This window comes from Saccoglossus kowalevskii, chromosome 18 (genome assembly GCF_978046115.1).
Source record: "Saccoglossus kowalevskii chromosome 18, keSacKowa6.1, whole genome shotgun sequence".
In the NCBI taxonomy this organism is placed as follows: domain Eukaryota; kingdom Metazoa; phylum Hemichordata; class Enteropneusta; family Harrimaniidae; genus Saccoglossus; species Saccoglossus kowalevskii.
In genome coordinates this window covers 30,411,148-30,431,053 of record NC_140658.1, presented here as the reverse complement: position 1 = coordinate 30,431,053, position 19,906 = coordinate 30,411,148, and the positions used below count along the sequence as shown (strand labels likewise).

The 19,906-nt window shown below is 33.3% G+C and overlaps 1 protein-coding gene across 1 annotated transcript in view; it reads left to right on the top strand.

Annotated features, from left to right (window-relative positions):
- The window catches only part of LOC102807754 (protein FAM135A-like), an 83,872-nt gene that overhangs the window by 22,897 nt on the left and 41,069 nt on the right, over positions 1 to 19,906 (top strand). The window contains exons 2-8 of the mRNA XM_085492671.1: positions 5,701 to 5,780; positions 6,557 to 6,696; positions 11,598 to 11,668; positions 14,338 to 14,511; positions 15,708 to 15,837; positions 18,898 to 19,051; positions 19,799 to 19,848. Coding sequence (XP_085348797.1) covers positions 5,701 to 5,780; positions 6,557 to 6,696; positions 11,598 to 11,668; positions 14,338 to 14,511; positions 15,708 to 15,837; positions 18,898 to 19,051; positions 19,799 to 19,848 — 799 coding nt within the window. The remainder of the gene's footprint in view (positions 1 to 5,700; positions 5,781 to 6,556; positions 6,697 to 11,597; positions 11,669 to 14,337; positions 14,512 to 15,707; positions 15,838 to 18,897; positions 19,052 to 19,798; positions 19,849 to 19,906) is intronic.

Sequence of the window (19,906 nt, the reverse complement as noted above, 5' to 3'; positions counted from 1 at the left end):
GTTGAGACGTGAAGAAATATATCATCACCATAAAAAGCAATATAAAAATGTCAGTTTTGCTCATCTTCTATGACATTTTGAACTCTTTTGCCTGGTATTCTCAATTTGTTTTTACATTTTCAGTTTCCTGATTGTATAAACCCACAATTATGAAAATATCTCCATTCAGCATGTACATGTACCTCCTCAAGGCATTATAACTATTGGTTTATCAATTTGACTGTGCGATAAATGCCTTCTGGTCACTTACTTAACTTAATCTTCAAGCTTTTATGTACATGTATGTTTCTATACATTGTATAATGGGCTAGGTAATCTTATTGTTCATCTTTATGTTACTATGGCAACTGAGTAATATGATTTGAATATGATATCATTTGCTAAGCTTTGATATAACTTGGAATAACTAATAAAGAAAACATGTTTTTAGTCTCCATTCAGACTGAAATAGTGAAAATATTAGACCTTTGTCTGTCCATCTGTGTCACCATGTAGCCATTTACATGTACATGTACCCAGTAATGCCTAATGGATTTTATGTTCAAATTTAAAATATTCATTATACATCGTCTCATAGATTTATAGATGTATTGGCTTGAGGATCAAATTTAAAATTGCCGAATGGTGGCCAGTCGTTTATGGATGGATTTCGTTTAAATTTGGTAAATACATGTACATTAGATGTTATGGATTTTGTTTTTCAGATCGGATTCAAAATGGCTGACTGGTGGCTATTTTGTTTTAATGAATGCGGTTCTAGTGCCATATCTTTGTCATGCTTTGACTGATGTTCAAATTGTTCATGTATATAATTCATTATACTGGTACATCATGTCATGGGTATACAGATTGATTGGTTTGACAATTTGATTCAAAATGGCCAACCCGTGGTCATTTTGTTCAAACTAATGCTGTTCCAGAGCAACATCTCTCGATATGGACAAGTACTTGTACTATATTACTATAAACATAACTATATACCTTAGATTTGATAACAGTGCCTGTATGGGTATGATGTCTCTATGGCCACAGTGCCCCTATATGGACATACATCTTGTATTTCCCCTGTATGGATTATATGTCTGTATGGCCATACTGCCCCTGTGTGGACATATTTCCCCTGTATGGATATAATGGACGTATGGCCATACTGCCCCTGTGTGGACATATTTCCCTTGTATGGATATAATGTCTCTGTATGGCCTTGTGCCCCTGTGTGGACATATTTCCCTTGTATGGATATAATGTCTCTGTATGGCCTTGTGTCCCTGTGTGAACATATTTCCCCTGTATGGATATAATGTTTCTGTACGGATATAATGTCTCTGTGGCCATACTGCCCCTGTGTGGCCATATTTTCTCTGTATGGATATACTGTTTCTGTATGGATATAATGTCTCTATGGCCATAGTGCTCATGTGTGGCCATATTTCTCCTGTATGGATATATTGTCATTATGACTTGTGCCCCTGTGTGTCCATAATTCCCCTGTATGGATATACATTGTAATGCCTGTATGGCCATACTGCCCCTGTGTGTCCATACTGCCCCTGTGTGGCCATATTTTCCCTGTATGGATATAATGTTTGTATGGCCATAGTTTCCCTGTGTGGCCATATTTCCCCTGTATGAATATAATGTCTTTGTATGGATATGATGTCTATATGGCTGTAGTGCCCCCTGTGTGGCCATATTTCTCCTGTATGGATATAATGTCTGTATGACCATAGTTTCCCTGTGTGGCCATATTTCCCCTATATGAATATAATGTCTTTGTATGGATATAATGTCTATATGGCCATAGTACCCCTGTGTGGCCATATTTCCCCTGTATGGATATAATGTTTCTGTACGGATATAATGTCTCTATGGCCATACTGCCCCTGTGTGGCCATATTTTCTCTGTATGGATATACTGTTTCTGTATGGATATAATGTCTCTATGCCATAGTGCTCATGTGTTGGCCATATTTCTCCTGTATGGATATAATGTCATTATGGCTTGTGCCCCTGTGTCCATAATTACCCTGTATGGATATACATTGTAATGCCTGTATGGCCATACTGCCCCTGTGTATCCATACTGCCCCTTGTGTGGCCATATTTCCCCTGTATGGATATAATGTCTCTATGGCCTTGTGCCCCTGTGTGGCCGTATTTCCCCTGTATGGATATAATGTCTCTATGGCCTTGTGTCCCTGTGTGACCATATTTCCCCTGTATGGATATAATGTCTCTGTATGGCCTTGTGCCCCTGTGTGGACATATTTCCCTTGTACATGTGTATGGATATAATGTCTCTATGGCCTTGTGTCCCTGTGTGACCATATTTCCCCTGTATGGATATAATGTCTCTGTATGGCCTTGTGCCCCTGTGTGGACATATTTCCCCTGTATGGATATAATGTCTCTATGGCCATTGTGCCCCTGTGTGGCCATATTTCCCCTGTATGGATATAATGTCTCTGTATGGCCTTGTGCCCCTGTGTGGCCATATTTCCCTTGTATGGATATATCGTCTCTGTATGGCCTTGTGCCCCTGTGTGGACATATTTCCCCTGTGTGGATATAATGTCTCTGTATGGCCATTGTGCCCCTGTGTGGCCATATTTCCCCTGTATGGATATAATGTCTCTGTATGGCCATTGTGCCCCTGTGTGGACATATTTCCCCTGTATTTAATGTTTCTGTATGGACAAACTGCCCCTCTGTATTTCCCCATGTTTTTTTAATATATTGCCAAAGTGTACACATATACATTTGTATATACATGTTGGTATCCATACCCATACATTATTACCTGAGTATAGTTTTAGTCAGGGGTCTGATTAACAGTTTTTCTTGCAGGCTAGATTTAGTTTACGATTGGGATATTTAATATTCATTGTGTAGTTCTTCAGAACATAGCCAGTCATCACAGTTTACCATGAGGCAGACATACTGTAAACAATGTACTACATGTACCTGTATTGATCTACATGTACATGTACAATAGGGGGTTGAAATTAAAAATGATTATTACATACATGTATGTACTTTACATACGGTATGTATTTTGATTCGTCCCTGAAATCAAAATCGGTATTTCCACACCTCATATGCAAATGAGGTCTGAGAGCAAACAAAGTAGTCCCTTCAGGAGTACTGTTTTTCAAAACATAGCAGAAATAAACAATATTAAGAAGTAGGATATTTTTCTCTTGGAGTACATGAATATACTTGCCGAGTGAAATAAAATTTGAACAACAGTAATGGTACCTTTAGCCAATCACTTATTTTAACAAAAACTAATTTGCATATCACCCTTGCAATAATGTTTTTGGTATTTTCACGGTCGATATGCAAATGAACATGGTATTTCCTTCGGCTACCGAACTATTTTTATTTTGTAAACACATTTTCGTCTGCTATTTTTGTCCGGTTCAAATCGTCAAGCAACATTTTTGGCGTGTTAGGTGTACATCACATGGAATACTACGATTGGGAGAACTTAATGTATGTTGACCACCTGGAAACTGAGTTTTATAAACCTTGAAGGGCTCTCAGAAGATCCACCAGCAGTAAAATCAGCGATTACTATGCAGCCGCAACCATCAGCATCGAGATACCAGATACCGTTGCGGCATTACTCAGTTCCAAATAAAAATTACCAACGCCAAAGGAGCAATATTTTAACCGGTAATCAAGACTCAGTCAATCCACGACCAGCAAGCAACATCACACACGAAGTTGTAGCGTGCAGCTCAGCGACAACCGCTGTTGACGAAAGTCATCCCGTCAGTGGAGTACCACAGTTGCACATGTTTACCAATGCACCATTCTGTGGTGGAACTTTTAACTTCAACATAAACTGTGTATCATAGTCGTCCAGTTCAAGTTCTGGTTCTGTCGTGGTCCCAACTAAACGTCAACGAGTTATTTAATTTCAAACAAACAGTGACACGCGTTCTCAAGGCGCATTCTACACTGACACGCGCTGCGTAACACTTATATTGGAACATATTAATGGGCAATGGGGTTCCCCAACCTAAATTCCATCCCGGTTTGCACGTTCTTTCTTTATTACGAAATAATCAAATATGGAACATGTGTAATAATAACAGAACCCCACACCCTCCCTGTGGCTTTCGTTGCGTATGAAAGTTATTTTCACTCGAGATGCGGTGTATTCTGCTGTACTTTCACGAGCTTACTCATGAAAGTACGGCCGCAGGATACACCGCATCACTCGTGAAAATAACTTTCATAAGCAACGAAAGCCATGGGGAGGGTGTGGGGTTCTGTCATAATATTGCCTGTGCACAGGTTGGAGTATAAAAAGTCAGTCCCAATTCATGTACATGTTTATACATGTAGCTTGTAATTAAGACATGTTATTTGGATTGAAACTGTCATTACTGTTTCATCATTGTATTCATTGTGGCTCCTTCCATTCAGCCGGTTAGAAATAGTTGATATATTCAGTTAACCAGACCATGTGACAGACAAACAATTTCTACCTGTCCCAGTTAAAATCTGCCAGTGCAGGTGAACAGTTATTAATTTTGATTTCTTTACATATTAATAATATCATTGTGCACCTTATTTCTTCCCATAATTGCATCATGATTTAAATTATTTTTAATCTTGCTGAAAATATTTTTTTAAGTAGTTGAATAATGAGGGTGGGATTCAGTGAGTGGTACATGCACATGTAAAATGATTGTAGCATTTTGGAAGTCATTTCAGATATTACATGTACTGTATCCTGCAAGAATTTGGGGATAGATGATTATTTTCGAAAATGTCTTGAATACATTCATCCCAAACAGTGATATGTTGTAGCATCTTCCGTCAATGCCTACGAATAAAATTGCTGGAATTTCTGGTGACGATGTCTCGCTTTACTTTTGACATGCAGAGAATAAGTTAGTAATCACTATTGGTGGCTCAGTAGAAAAATGAACCCTGATTGTTGCCAAGAATAAGGTTAAGATAATTAGAAATAGCAAAAACTGCATATGCTACTTTAAAGCAAATACAAAATTTTGTTTGGAATTTTGAACTTGTAAAATCAGTGATTACAAAAATGTTAGATGACATGGTGCATTATTTGTCGTCCGCAACATTTCTGTGAAATCACAATCACTTGCGATATTTCATGACCTCAAAGAAGAAAAAGATTATGAATACAAAACTGTTATTGTGCAAATCGAATCAGATTTTTTGGTCAGGGGAAAATGTTACATAGCCTATATTACCACATGATAAAATGACTTATGACATTAGTTGTAGCTTAAGTATAATTTGTCTATAATTTAGAAATTATGTCTCAGTTATTCTGCAGAACAAACATGTATGTACATGTATTTGCTGTGTTTCATTTAGTTTATGCCTCTGATAGCAAAAATATGTACATATACTTTTGTATGTTTGTATGTACATGTACATTGTATCTTCATTTCATTAAATTATTGAAATAAAAACAGAAGAAATGACTGCACTACCTGTAACAATGGAGCTCAGATGGAATGACAGAACACCTGCATATGACTTCCAATGTGATTTTTGTAATAGATTTCCCATAAATTTTGGTTCAGCAATACAGTTCGTAGCAATACAATACCTTCGTAGTTTTCAAACTCATAGCTTTTTTCCAATGTGATTATGAGTTTTATGTGAACACAGAATTAAACTGGATTTATGTATTGTTCCTTTCAGATTTTATCAAATCAGATCATATTTCAAAAGTTCCCCGAAACATCCAATGAAGTGTGAAGTTGCATTGTCTAAGGCACCACGTAAGTATATACAGTATCTTGACTGTGCAATCTTTACACCACTCCACTAATGCCTAGAATTTAAACAGTATTCTACTCATTATACACCACTCCACTAACACCTAGAATCTATGTGACATTCCATTCACTACACACCACTCCACTAACACCTAGAATCTATGTGACATTCCACTCACTACACACCACTCCACTAACACCTAGAATCTATGTGACATTCCACTCACTACACACCACTCCACTAACACCTAGAATCTATGTGACATTCCACTCACTACACACCACACCACTAACGCCTAGAATCTATGTGACATTCCACTCATTACACACCACTCCACTAACACCTAGAATCTATGTGACATTCCATTCACTACACAACACTCCACTAACACCTAGAATCTACGTGACATTCCACTCACTACACACCACTCCACTAACACCTAGAATCTATGTGACATTCCACTCACTACACACCACTGCACTAACACCTAGAATCTATATGACATTCCACTCACTACACACCACTCCACTAAAACCTAGAATCTATGTGGCATTCCACTCACTACACACCACTCCACTAACACCTAGAATCTATGCAGTGTTCCGATCACTATATGCCATACCACTTAGGACCAATGATACAGGTACAAATGTATGTTTAAAGTTTATGACTTTGCCTGACTCAAAGAATTCGCAAAAAAAATGTCTGCAATGAAATTGATATAAGAAACGAATTTTCTAAATATATCTCACATTTTACTCAATGTCTTCTGTTACAGATAATAATCTTGTATTTGCTCAGTTTACGCAGAAAGACGTTGCCTACGGCAAAACATTTCAAATTCTTTACAAAAAGGAAGAAATTCAATTCAATGATGTGTTCAGTTTCAAAGTTCATGCATTAGTGGATAGTCATAAGGTAGGTCACATTCTGCTTGTGTAGTCATGGTAACAGATTTCAACTAAATGATGTGTTCAGTTTCAAAGTTCATGCATTAGTAAATGGTCATAAGTTAGGTCACATTCTGCTAACTAGTCATGGTAACAGATTTCAACTTGGTGATGTGTTCATTTTAAAGTTCATGAATTAGTGGATAGTCATATTGTAGGTCACATTCTGCTAACTGTGTAGTCATGGTAACACATTTCAACTCAATGATGTGCTCAGTTTCAAAATTCATGCATTAGTTGATATTCTTCAGGTAGGTCTCATTCTGCTAACTGTTGTCATGGTAACAGATCCAACTCAATGTCTTCCCTTTCAAAGTTCATGCATTAGTCAATAATTATAAGGTAGGTCTCATTCCGCTAACGATAGTCAGTGTAACAAAAAACTTGTTCCAACATGTGATACTTAATGCATTCAAAGAACAGCTGCACTGATTGGAGTCTTTGCAGTTAGTCTGTTTGTCTGTATGTGTGTGTGTATATATGTGTGTGTGTCTGTCCATTCCACTGATATCTCAAGAACTGTATGTTGGTTTTTAATGAAACTTGATGCATCGATGCTCTGGACTAATGCACTGATTTGATTAGGTTTTGGTAGACATCCATGCATATTAATTCCCTAATTTGCATGATAATTGGCTAATTTGTAGCTGTTCCATGACTGTTCCACTGATATCTAAACAGCCACTCATTGGATTTTGATGAAAATTAGTACATAGATGCTCTGGACTAATGCACAGATTTGAGTAGTTTTGGGTAAAAATCTGTGCATATTAATTACCTATTTTGCATAATGATCTTGAGTACTAATCATCACATTTCAATGAAACGTGGGACATACATGTAGATGTCATTGGACTATTCACAGACCTGATACTTGTATATGTGCATATTAATTACCTAATTTCAATAATTAATTTTCAGCTTTTGATATTTCAAGTACTAATCATCAAATTCAATGAAACTTGGTACATAGATACTCTAAGACTATGCAGAGATCTGGTTATTTTGGGGTAAATACTTGTGCATATTAATCACCTATTTTGGATAATTAACCAATTTTTAGCTTTCACACTGATATCTCAGATACTAATCATCACATTCAATGAAACTTGGTACATAGATGCTCTAGGACAGTACACAGACCTGATTAATTTTGGGTTAAAATCTGTGTATAATAATTCCCTAATTAGCATAATAATTCATAACTTTTGGTTCTAATCACATTTCAATGAAACTTGGTATATAGATGGTCTGTTACATTGCGCAGACTTTATTAGTTTTATATACAAATCTGAGCATATTTGTTACCTGATTTTCATAATTAGTCAGTTTTCAATTTTTCCATCAATATCTCAACTATGTGAACTATGGAAATTTGGGATTCATGGATGATTAAGCCCATGATATTACTCATGAGAGCCTATGGGAAATTATGTCAATTTGGTCTAAAAATAAGAAAGAAATTATAGAAAAATACATAAATATATGTGAAATTGTACATTGTCATTTTTTGTGGTGAAAATGATGACATTAAGGTTTTAAAGGTCATGGATGGTATTTATGTGAAAGCTGAGATTGTGATATTGAAATGCAAAGATACTTTGGGTATGATATTAATTGACCTAGCACATTTGCATCTCAGCTGTCTGGTGTCCTTTAAATTACACTGGAAATCAAAATTGCAGAAATTTGCCATTTGTTGTGGCATTTGAAATGTTCATGTAAAAACACAGAGTGGCATTTAAATTGATATCTGGTTTCAACTTCACCTTCATGTACCAATCACTGCTTTAATAATGCATTTACTATCACCAAGGGTTGTAAAAGCTTTTAGATTGAAGTAGGGTAAATGTTAGTTGTTTATTCAAGTTCACATCCAAAAGCTACTGAGGTACTATTAACTGTTTTTAGGTTGCCCATTATGATAATGAAGGAAAAGGTATCTGAGGGGGAAATGTCTGACTTGTCCTTGTCGCCGTAGTCATGATGTTTTGTTTGTATTGTAATATTTTGCTCTAATGGATTAAAACTAAGTAAAGGCATTGTGCAAGCATATTGTAGATTAATGTGTGTATATTAATTAGCTAATTAGCTTATTAATTAACTGTTTTCAGCTTGCGTATTCTGTGCGTTACCATAGTATTAGTTTGGTCAAATAGCGTGGTACCCGCATAAAGTATGTTTAGTTAAAAGTTTGAGATTAATTTACTAATTTGCATAACATTAACTAATTTCAGACTGCTTTGCATATATTTTAATAGTATGTTCAAACTGATTAAAACTTTTATTTGTGTAATTTTATGACCTAATTATTCTAGGCACTTTAATTAGTTAATTTGTATATTTAATTGATTTTATCATGTTCTTTAGATCTTAACAGTTTACTTAAATGGATTGAAAATTTGTACATGTTGCTGTTTGTGTAGATCAATGTGTTACAGCTTCTAAATTAATATGTGCGTATTAACTAATTTGCATAATTATTTGGTTTAGCATGTTTGTACATGTATAACACTTTATTCAAATGGATTGAAAATTTGTACATGGTTGCTGTTTGTGTAGATCAATGTGTTACAGCTTCTAAATTAATATGTGCGTATTAACTAATTTGCATAATTATTTGGTTTAGCATGTTTGTACATGTATAACACTTTACTCAAATGGATTGAAATTTTGTACATACTTGCTGTTTGTATAGACAAATAATTAATATATATGCATATTAATTAGCTAATTTGCATAATTATTTGGTTTAGCATGTTTGTACATGTATAACACTTTACTCAAATTGATTGAAATTTTGTACATACTTGCTGTTTGTGTAGATCGATGTGTAACTTCTAAATTAATATGTGCGTATTAACTAATTTGCATAATTATTTGGTTTAGCATGTTTGTACATGTATAACACTTTACTCAAATGGATTGAAATTTTGTACATACTTGCTGTTTGTATAGACAAATAATTAATATATATGCATATTAATTAGCTAATTTGCATAATTATTTGGTTTAGCATGTTTGTACATGTATAACACTTTACTCAAATTGATTGAAATTTTGTACATACTTGCTGTTTGTATAGACAAATATTTAATATATATGCATATTAATTAGCTAATTTGCATAATTATTTGGTTTAGCATGTTTGTACATGTATAACACTTTACTCAAATTGATTGAAATTTTGTACATACTTGCTGTTTGTGTAGATCGATGTGTAACTTCTAAATTAATATGTGCGTATTAACTAATTTGCATAATTATTTGGTTTAGCATGTTTGTACATGTATAACACTTTACTCAAATGGATTGAAATTTTGTACATACTTGCTGTTTGTATAGACAAATAATTAATATATATGCATATTAATTAGCTAATTTGCATAATTATTTGGTTTAGCATGTTTGTACATGTATAACACTTTACTCAAATGGATTGAAATTTTGTACATACTTGCTGTTTGTATAGACAAATAATTAATATATATGCATATTAATTAGCTAATTTGCATAATTATTTGGTTTAGCATGTTTGTACATTATAACACTTTACTCAAATTGATTGAAATTTTGTACATACTTGCTGTTTGTATAGACAAATATTTAATATATATGCATATTAATTAGCCAATTTGCATACTAATTAACCATTTCTATGTATGATGTTTGTGTGATATTATTTTATAATAATCTGCATAGCTATTTGCATATTAATTAGATGTCATTTTTAGTAGTTGCCGTTCTTAATATCAATAAACCTTACTTGACCAGAAAAATCTTCAATTGAGAATGTTCTTGTACTAGTTTTAAATTAATTTGCTGAATTTAATTTGTATAGTTATCAATTAATGAAAGGGGCAGCAGTCATCACACCGCATTCTGTTTATATGGGACTCTAAGCTACATGTACATGTATGTACTCAATGTGTGTAAAACATGTTAAATTTGTGATGACCACAATCCTTTACCATATGGGAACACACTGACTTCATGTCTGGTTAAAGCAAGTACATGTATCAATGCCATCAATAATTTCAATTTATTCTTTGTAGTACTTACCTATATTACTACTTTGTGCAATTTAGATACTTGACAATTTTGAAAACAAACTAAGCTAGATTCAAGCCAGTTTTTAGCTTTCTAATGCTTATGCTCAGACTGTACTATTTGTGTTGTACCGGATTCTGCCGTAAATTCCCCCATCTGAAAAATCGCCCTGGGTGGTTTCATGGCTGGTGGGCCCTTATTTAATGGGAAAGCGGCATGATTTGTTTTTAAATAAAAAAAAATTAGTTGTTTTCAAAAGATAAACTGAGCATTTGAAGAATAATTTAACATTATTTACAGTGATAACAGCTCATTGTCCAAACGAAGCTAACCCATTCACGTTAGTCGCAATAAACATCAATACTCTTGAATAGGCGTCAATGACTATGGCGAAACTTGTAGGCATCAGAAAGGATTAAAATAACACCTTAAAAAACTGCAGAAAAATTGCCCTTGGCAGTTTCCTGGTCCCATTTTATTTTTTTTAAACCTGAAAAACCTGAACTGCTGTTTAACGGCCCTGGGCGAATTTACGACAGAATCCGGTAAGGATGGGCAATTTAGGATACATGTACATGTACATGTATGAACACTATAATAGGAATAGGGGTACATATTGAGCTCTCGTGTTAATTCTGTCAATATTTCCTTGATGGCTCGCTTGCAGGCTACTTCTCTAAATATTGTACATGAAAGAATATTTAATTGCCTACTTTCTTAATTGAGCTCTCTTTGTCAAAAAGTCTGAGTGTGTCTTATTAGAAAGGTGAGGTACACCTTACGCTACTTTTCTAATTGTTTTTTTTTTTCTGCATACAGATAGAGGAATGCATAAATGACATACCTTTCCAGCTGGTTCTGGAGTTATACTTTTCAGATACTGATATAGGGTGAGTTGTTATAGTATTGCAAGTCACATACATGTACACAATGCATTATCATCTGTCGATTGCATGATGTAGGTAACATCTTCTCTGAAACTGTTGAACAGTTTGTATTAAGTACACCTAAAACTTTTCCTTAAATTTGTAGAAATATTTCATTATTAAATAATAATTTTTTAGCACCACAGTTGAATTTCTGTGTATAGGTTGCACATACCCATATCGAATGGTACAGTTGTGGTGTTTAAAATCAACTTTGCAACATTGTGAAAAGGAAAGAACATATCATACATGTGTTTGTATAATAGACACCATTATCATATACTTCATATTGCCCACCCTCGTAACACTATACATGTATGAAACTCATGTATTTGTATAATAGACACCATTATCATATACTTCATATTGCCCACCCTCGTAACACTATATGAAACTCATGTATTTGTATAATAGACACCATTATCATATACTTCATATTGCCCACCCTCGTAACACTATATGAAACTCATGTATTTGTATAATAGACACCATTATCATATACTTCATATTGCCCACCCTCGTAACACTATATGAAACTCATGTATTTGTATAATAGACACCATTATCATATACTTCATATTGCCTACCCTCGTAACACTATACATGTATGAAACTCATGTATTTGTATAATAGACACCATTATCATATACTTCATATTGCCCACCCTCGTAACACTATAAGAAACTCATGTATTTGTATAATAGACACCATTATTATATACTTCACATTGCCCACCCTCGTAACACTATAAGAGACTCATGTGTTTGTATAATAGACACCATTATCATATACTTCATATTGCCCACCCTCGTAACACTATATGAAACTCATGTATTTGTATAATAGACACCATTATCATATACTTCATATTGCCCACCCTCGTTACACTATACATGTATGAAACTCATGTATTTGTATAATAGACACCATTATCATATACTTCATATTGCCCACCCTCGTAACACTATATGAAACTCATGTATTTGTATAATAGACACCATTATCATATACTTCATATTGCCCACCCTCGTAACACTATAAGAAACTCATGTATTTGTATAATATACACCATTATCATATACTTCATATTGCCCACCCTCGTAACACTATAAGAAACTCATGTATTTGTATAATAGACACCATTATCATATACTTCATATTGCCTACCCTCGTAACACTATATGAAACTCATGTATTTGTATAATAGACACCATTATCATATACTTCATATTGCCCACCCTCGTTACACTATACATGTATGAAACTCATGTATTTGTATAATAGACACCATTATCATATACTTCATATTGCCCACCCTCGTAACACTATAAGAAACTCATGTATTTGTATAATAGACACCATTATCATAAACTTCATATTGCCCACTCTCGTAACACTATACATGTACATGTATGAAACTCATGTATTTGTATAATAGACACCATTATCATATACTTCATATTGCCCACCCTCGTAACACTATAAGAAACTCATGTATTTGTATAATAGACACCATTATCATATACTTCATATTGCCCACCCTCGTAACACTATAAGAAACTCATGTATTTGTATAATAGACACCATTATCATAAACTTCATATTGCCCACCCTCATAACACTATACATGTATGAAACTCATGTATTTGTATAATAGACACCATTATCATATACTTCATATTGCCCACCCTCGTAACACTATAAGAAACTCATGTATTTGTATAATAGACACCATTATCATATACTTCATATTGCCCACCCTCGTAACACTATATGAAACTCATGTATTTGTATAATAGACACCATTATTATATACTTCATATTGCCCACCCTCGTAACACTATAAGAAACTCGTGTATTTGTATAATAGACACCATTATCATAAACTTCATATTGCCCACCCTCATAACACTATACATGTATGAAACTCATGTATTTGTATAATAGACACCATTATCATATACTTCATATTGCCCACCCTCGTAACACTATAAGAAACTCATGTATTTGTATAATAGACACCATTATCATATACTTCATATTGCCCACCCTCGTAACACTATATGAAACTCATGTATTTGTATAATAGACACCATTATTATATACTTCATATTGCCCACCCTCGTAACACTATAAGAAACTCATGTATTTGTATAATAGACACCATTATCATATACTTCATATTGCCCACCCTCGTAACACTATAAGAGACTCATGTATTTGTGTAATAGACACCATTATCATATACTTCATATTGCCCACCCTCGTAACACTATACATGTATGAAACTCATGTATTTGTATAATAGACACCATTTTCATATACTTCATATTGCCCACCCTCGTAACACTATAAGAAACTCATGTATTTGTATAATAGACACCATTATCATATACTTCATATTGCCCACCCTCGTTACACTATAAGAAACTCATGTATTTGTATAATAGACACCATTATCATATACTTCATATTGCCCACCCTCATAACACTATATGAAACTCGTGTATATGTACCGGTATATAATGAATATTTATGGACTGGATACGACTTTTGCGACCCTGTCCATAATGAATAAAATAAGACCTTTCTACTGTTTCTGATTACACATTTGTTTTTTTGTTTGTTTCAAGACCAACTGATGCCCAGGCTCTACAGTTTGCCTGTAGCAGAACACTGAAGTTACATTTTGACCTCAAAAAAGGTCTCCATCACCACGTACCAGTACTATTTGACTATTTCCACTTGTCAGCAGTCACTGCTACAATTCATGGAACATTGTTAGCAATACATCAACCATCAATCAGGTAAGCTTACACCTTTATGAAGTCACATAGCCCTCTACATGTGGATTGTGACCATTTTGGTTGCCATGGCGATTAAATTTAGTGAATTGTGATTGAATAAAATATCTAGCTCACTGTCTAAAAACAAATCTGCCTGGTGACAAATACTTTCTGTAACATAAAACATAATTTATATCTACCCACAATTCAATTCAACTATTTGCACATCTGCATATCCCTGCAGATAGTTGTGGGAACAAATTTCAAAAGTCTTTTGGTTTAATAGAATAGGTTTTCATTGAATAGATATATATATTTGTACTTAGTTTAGTTTGTTATGTATTTGTAAAACTTAATCAATTCTGGCAACCAACAATTTTGTACTTGGCTAATAAATTTTCCACAATTTGAATTTGGTTGCCAATGGTGACTAGGAAAAAATGGCGCTTTTAGAGCTGTCATATTTAGTCCTAATCATGGATTCTAGTGTTTGTGTATCATCCATATTTCTACTACAACATGCACCTTATATTGGAGATTCCTGCCCAGAGTCATATCAATTAGTAAATTCTAAAACCATTGTGCTGATTGGTTAACACACTATCACATGTCATGAAAGAAAAGCAAATAATCTTATTTACTCTATTGAAAGCACATCTCTTAAAGAATATGGTAGTCACTAAAGCAGAGATGAATATTTAGTTTTATTAGCTTCACTGTCATTGTAGATGACAGAGTGGAACTGTTCATATAAGTAATTGTCTGTCGTCTGTCAAAAATTACATTTTTGGCTTCTACTTGAAAAACTACCAACTCAATTGCTTTGACACTTGGTATGTAGGTACCTTAAGTGGACCTCCGTCAGATTTGTTCATTTAGTGACAATATCTTCAATTATATATGAAATGATATTTTCGAATTCTTCTGCCAACTTCTGCTGATGAAGTTAAGTTGACATGTTCTCAACAGCCAGAACTAAAGTACTTTGTGTGTGTTAACCCCAATTTTTCTTATGGGTGTGCATTACCCGACTTGACTGCCACAATGTTCTTCTAGGACAGTGGAGCTATTTCAACTTTTGGGTCACTTGTTGAACTACATATGGGCATTTATTGGCCAAGGTGATTAATTTCCTGTTTAAAAATGTTGACCTCTATAGTCAATTTCTTCTTATTAATATGATTAATATGTCTAATTCAATTGAAAATTTTTTGTAGTTTTTCCAAACCTGTCAAGTCTGGATGGTTCCAGAAATTATCAACTTCCAACAGTGCCAGAATGCCATCGTCTAATTTAGAAGCCATATTATTCGGTTGTCCAATCAGACAGCTACCTCAACCTAGCGGGGTATGTTAACACATAGTCTTCTTACCCATGTACATGTATGTGTATGTCATGTGACTTGATGCCAAACAGTGCCTTCATGCAGTTATATTGGGCCTCAAACTGACTTACATCGGTGCATGCATATCTCATGCAGACATGCCTGGTCTGATTACATTAAAAAGTTGAACACACACATCATGTTCACAATTTAAATTCAAATATACTTGGAATTAATTTTCGCTATTTTCGCTGAGGGAATGATTCAGTGAAAATAAAATCCAGCGAATATACCTTTTTTCCTATCTTTTACATTCAACTCGCCAAAAATCAGTAACACACCTAAAAAGTCTTTTCAGCGAAAATAAATTCCAGTGAAAATAAAGTATTTTACAGTAGTAGATATCATGTAGGAATCATGTTTTGTTGATAAAAACAATTATAGTGAAGTGCACTACAATAACAATTACCCAATTAATGACAGTATAAAAGTATTATATTGTATCCTAAACTCTAACCCTATCATCCTAACTAATATTTAAACCACTCATATTATTTTAATTTGTAACAATTCCCTCACTGCTAAATGTAATTGTTTGTTGGTGGTGCATTACGAAGGATAATGGTACATGTGTACACGTCATTTTGTTGGTATTATCAGATACCAGTTATAGTTTGACAGTTGCTATAAATAGCTTGCTTGAGTAATGGTGTAAAATTGACAGTTGTCAAACTGCCATATGTTTGTATGTGTAATATTATAGTGCCAGTTCGGACATCGTTCGTAAACAAGAACTTATGGATTGACCTCTGTGTGTGCGTCTGTGTGTGTATTCTTGTGTATGTTTGTTTGTGTGTGTGCAGACTTATATCTTATACATGCCTGGACCAATTGCATTCAAACTACACACATACATCATGCTTAATATTATACATATGCACATCAATCTGCATGATCTGATTCAACATGGCAGAACAATGGCCATTTTTGTGCTAAAAAAATCATCAAAATCAAGCATTTCTTGGCTGTTTACAAATGGATTTTGATCAAACTTGGTACATACAATGAACACTATGGCACATCATTTTGTTTTGCAGATTGGATTCAAAATTACCTACTGGTGGCCATTTTGTTTTAAGGAATTTTATAATGTTTTAATTTCTGACATGCTTTGACTGATCATGTTCAAATTTTATATATTCATTATATATCATGTCATAGATTTACAGATATTGGTTTGATGATCCAATTCAAAATGGTTGAATAGTAGCCATTTTTGTGCTAAAAAATCATCAAAAATCAAGCATTTCTGGCATTTCAAAACCGGACCTGGTCATTTATTGATGGATTTTGTACATACATTTACATTAGACATTATGGTCCCTTATGCACATCATGTATATTTCTGACATTTTTATGTTCCAACTACAATGTATATTACTAGAAACAAAATTACATATCTTAAATTTGATAACTAATGAATTAATTTTCTGTTTTGAGAAAACATAATTTTCCTGGCTCAGGGAAAATTAGTGGTGAAAATTCTAGTTATTTATGACAGTTAAAAATATTCACAAAACAAAAACTAGGTAATATATTGATGTGTCAGGTTCTCTACTTGTCAAATTTAAATAAAGGACTTTAGAATTGTCAAGCAGGTGGCTATTGTTATGTTAATGGTTTATTTTAGTTGTCTACAAACTGTATAAATAGATCATCACAGGGAGAAATATAAAAAGGAATTCAGGAATTTTGTGTAGAGATCACATTATATACATGTAGTCTTGAGCGTAGACCTCATTTTACCAATAATAGCTAGCTAGCTTATGTTATTTTATGAAGTTAATACATAATGTACAACATACATTTGTATGAATGGTTCATTTGATTGATAACTAGTCATTGCAGTCAACGATGTAAAATAATTTTATTTTTTTTATGACAGCTTCCTGTCATTAAAATAATGAGCTATACAATTACAGTAAAGTCATTCAATTCTTGTGTTCATGTGGCTTGAACAGTGATCTAAAGTATCCTCTATGATAGTGTGAACTCATTGCCATCTATCATTATGGGGCTATATACATGTACTATAGAACCTGCATTTTTTATTATAACAAATTTTGGGGGCACTGTCTTTACTCATCAGCTCACTATGGTATGATTTAGGATGGATGTTGTTAACATAAAATGCCATTATTTCTCAAGTATTTTTTATTTTAAATAAATAAATTTAATTTGGTACTAAAAATTCATTTTAATAACAATAATATTCATGATGATATTTGAAGTCATTTGTAAAATGCTGTGTACAGTAGCACACCATGTAATTGCAATTAGAAATACAACAATGTTTCATATTGAACAATCGCATTATATCATCGTATTGACAATAATTCTAATTTCCAAATAGCGAAATTGTATGCAAATTATTGCAACTACGATTGATGCTAAAATGTTGATGTAGAAAGCATTTCACATTGCATGTATTTTATACCAGAGTTCTTGATCACTGGAATATATTTTTATTGTACAATAGAGTCTATGATTATACTAGTATTTTATTAAACCATCGTTCTAACCATGTATTAAAATAAAGTCTGTTCTTATTGTTTAAAAAGAGTTTCATTTCTGATACATTGCTGTGCAAAATTGCTTACCCCAAAATGCTTTGTGAGAAAATTTCCAGTTCTACAGTATAAAAATATGTTTTTTACATTTAAAAATGGTTGTTCTTGACACTCTTTTGAAAATGTTTTCTAATTTTCTAATTGTTTCTATTTGGAAAGGTCTTTGAATTAATGATGTATTAAATATAAATAAATAAAATGCTTGCTTTTTTAAAAATAAAAATAAACGAACAAAGCTACAAAGTTGATTTTGTGTATTATGTCTGGTTGTATGTTTAGTTTTGTCGATTGAATTAAAATTGAGATATTTTAAATTGCCCAATAAATAGTGCAAATCCAATCATGAGGGCGCTTTTCAGTTCAGATTTGGATACCACATTTTAATAGTATATCTATCTTGCTTTTTCTGGCTAGCTATGTTTCAATTTCTGGTTTCATATCTTTCTTGTGCAGAGTTCCAGATATGCCGTACCCATAGAGAAAATCATTCAAGCCACACAAATGCATCGATACATCTGTAATATTTTACTGTCGGCGCATGAAGGCATTTACAAGAATTATATTGAGATGTTAACGTGCCTGCCTCGTTCTATGAGGGTATCTTTAGGTAAATGATGTCGTTCAACTATTACATTTGCTAATCACATAATAAAATGTTTGATTCTGTGTATCTAGGTTACAGTAATAGCATAAATTTTTACTGATATTTACCGGTACAAATTCAATGTGTTTTAAATTCAAAATTTTTCAGTTAAAGAATGAGTGCTATTGTAATTTGACTTGCTTAGCAGCAACAAATAGCGAAGTTAAAACTTCGTGAATAACTAATACTTTTTTAGCATCTGTACATACTCACATAAATACATTATTGTCACATATTATACATGTACATGTACTAATTGCTGGTATAAAACAATTGCAATGTTTCACTCATATGCTGAAGCAGTTGTTTTTTTATGTTCGAAAGTACATGTAGTTGACTTGATCAGTAGATCATTAAAGTACATGTAGTTGACTTGATCAGTAGATCTTTAAAACTATCATCCAATTCAATGAACAGAACAATTTTCTGAATGTTTGGTGTTCAACTTAGACAAGTTTCATTTTTCTGTTAGCTCAGCTAAATACTGTAATTAGGATTGATGTATGTAATGTACTTTATATTCATTCATAAGTATTTCTAATGGATTTTGTTTTTGATGATTTGCTCAGTAAGTGAAAAGGGCCAATGAAACGACATTAATGTATTGAGAATAATTCTGAGAGACTGAGATTTTCTTGTGCCCATCTACCACTTTTGCCAGTAGTGATATTCATGTAATACTTTTTTTTTTTTATTATTATTATTCTATAGATGAAATAGATTATAATGACAAATTAGATAGTATATGTAATCACGTACAGGTAAGATATTATGTTGTATTCTGAGATATTGTATTTGTTACCTTTATACATGTACTTG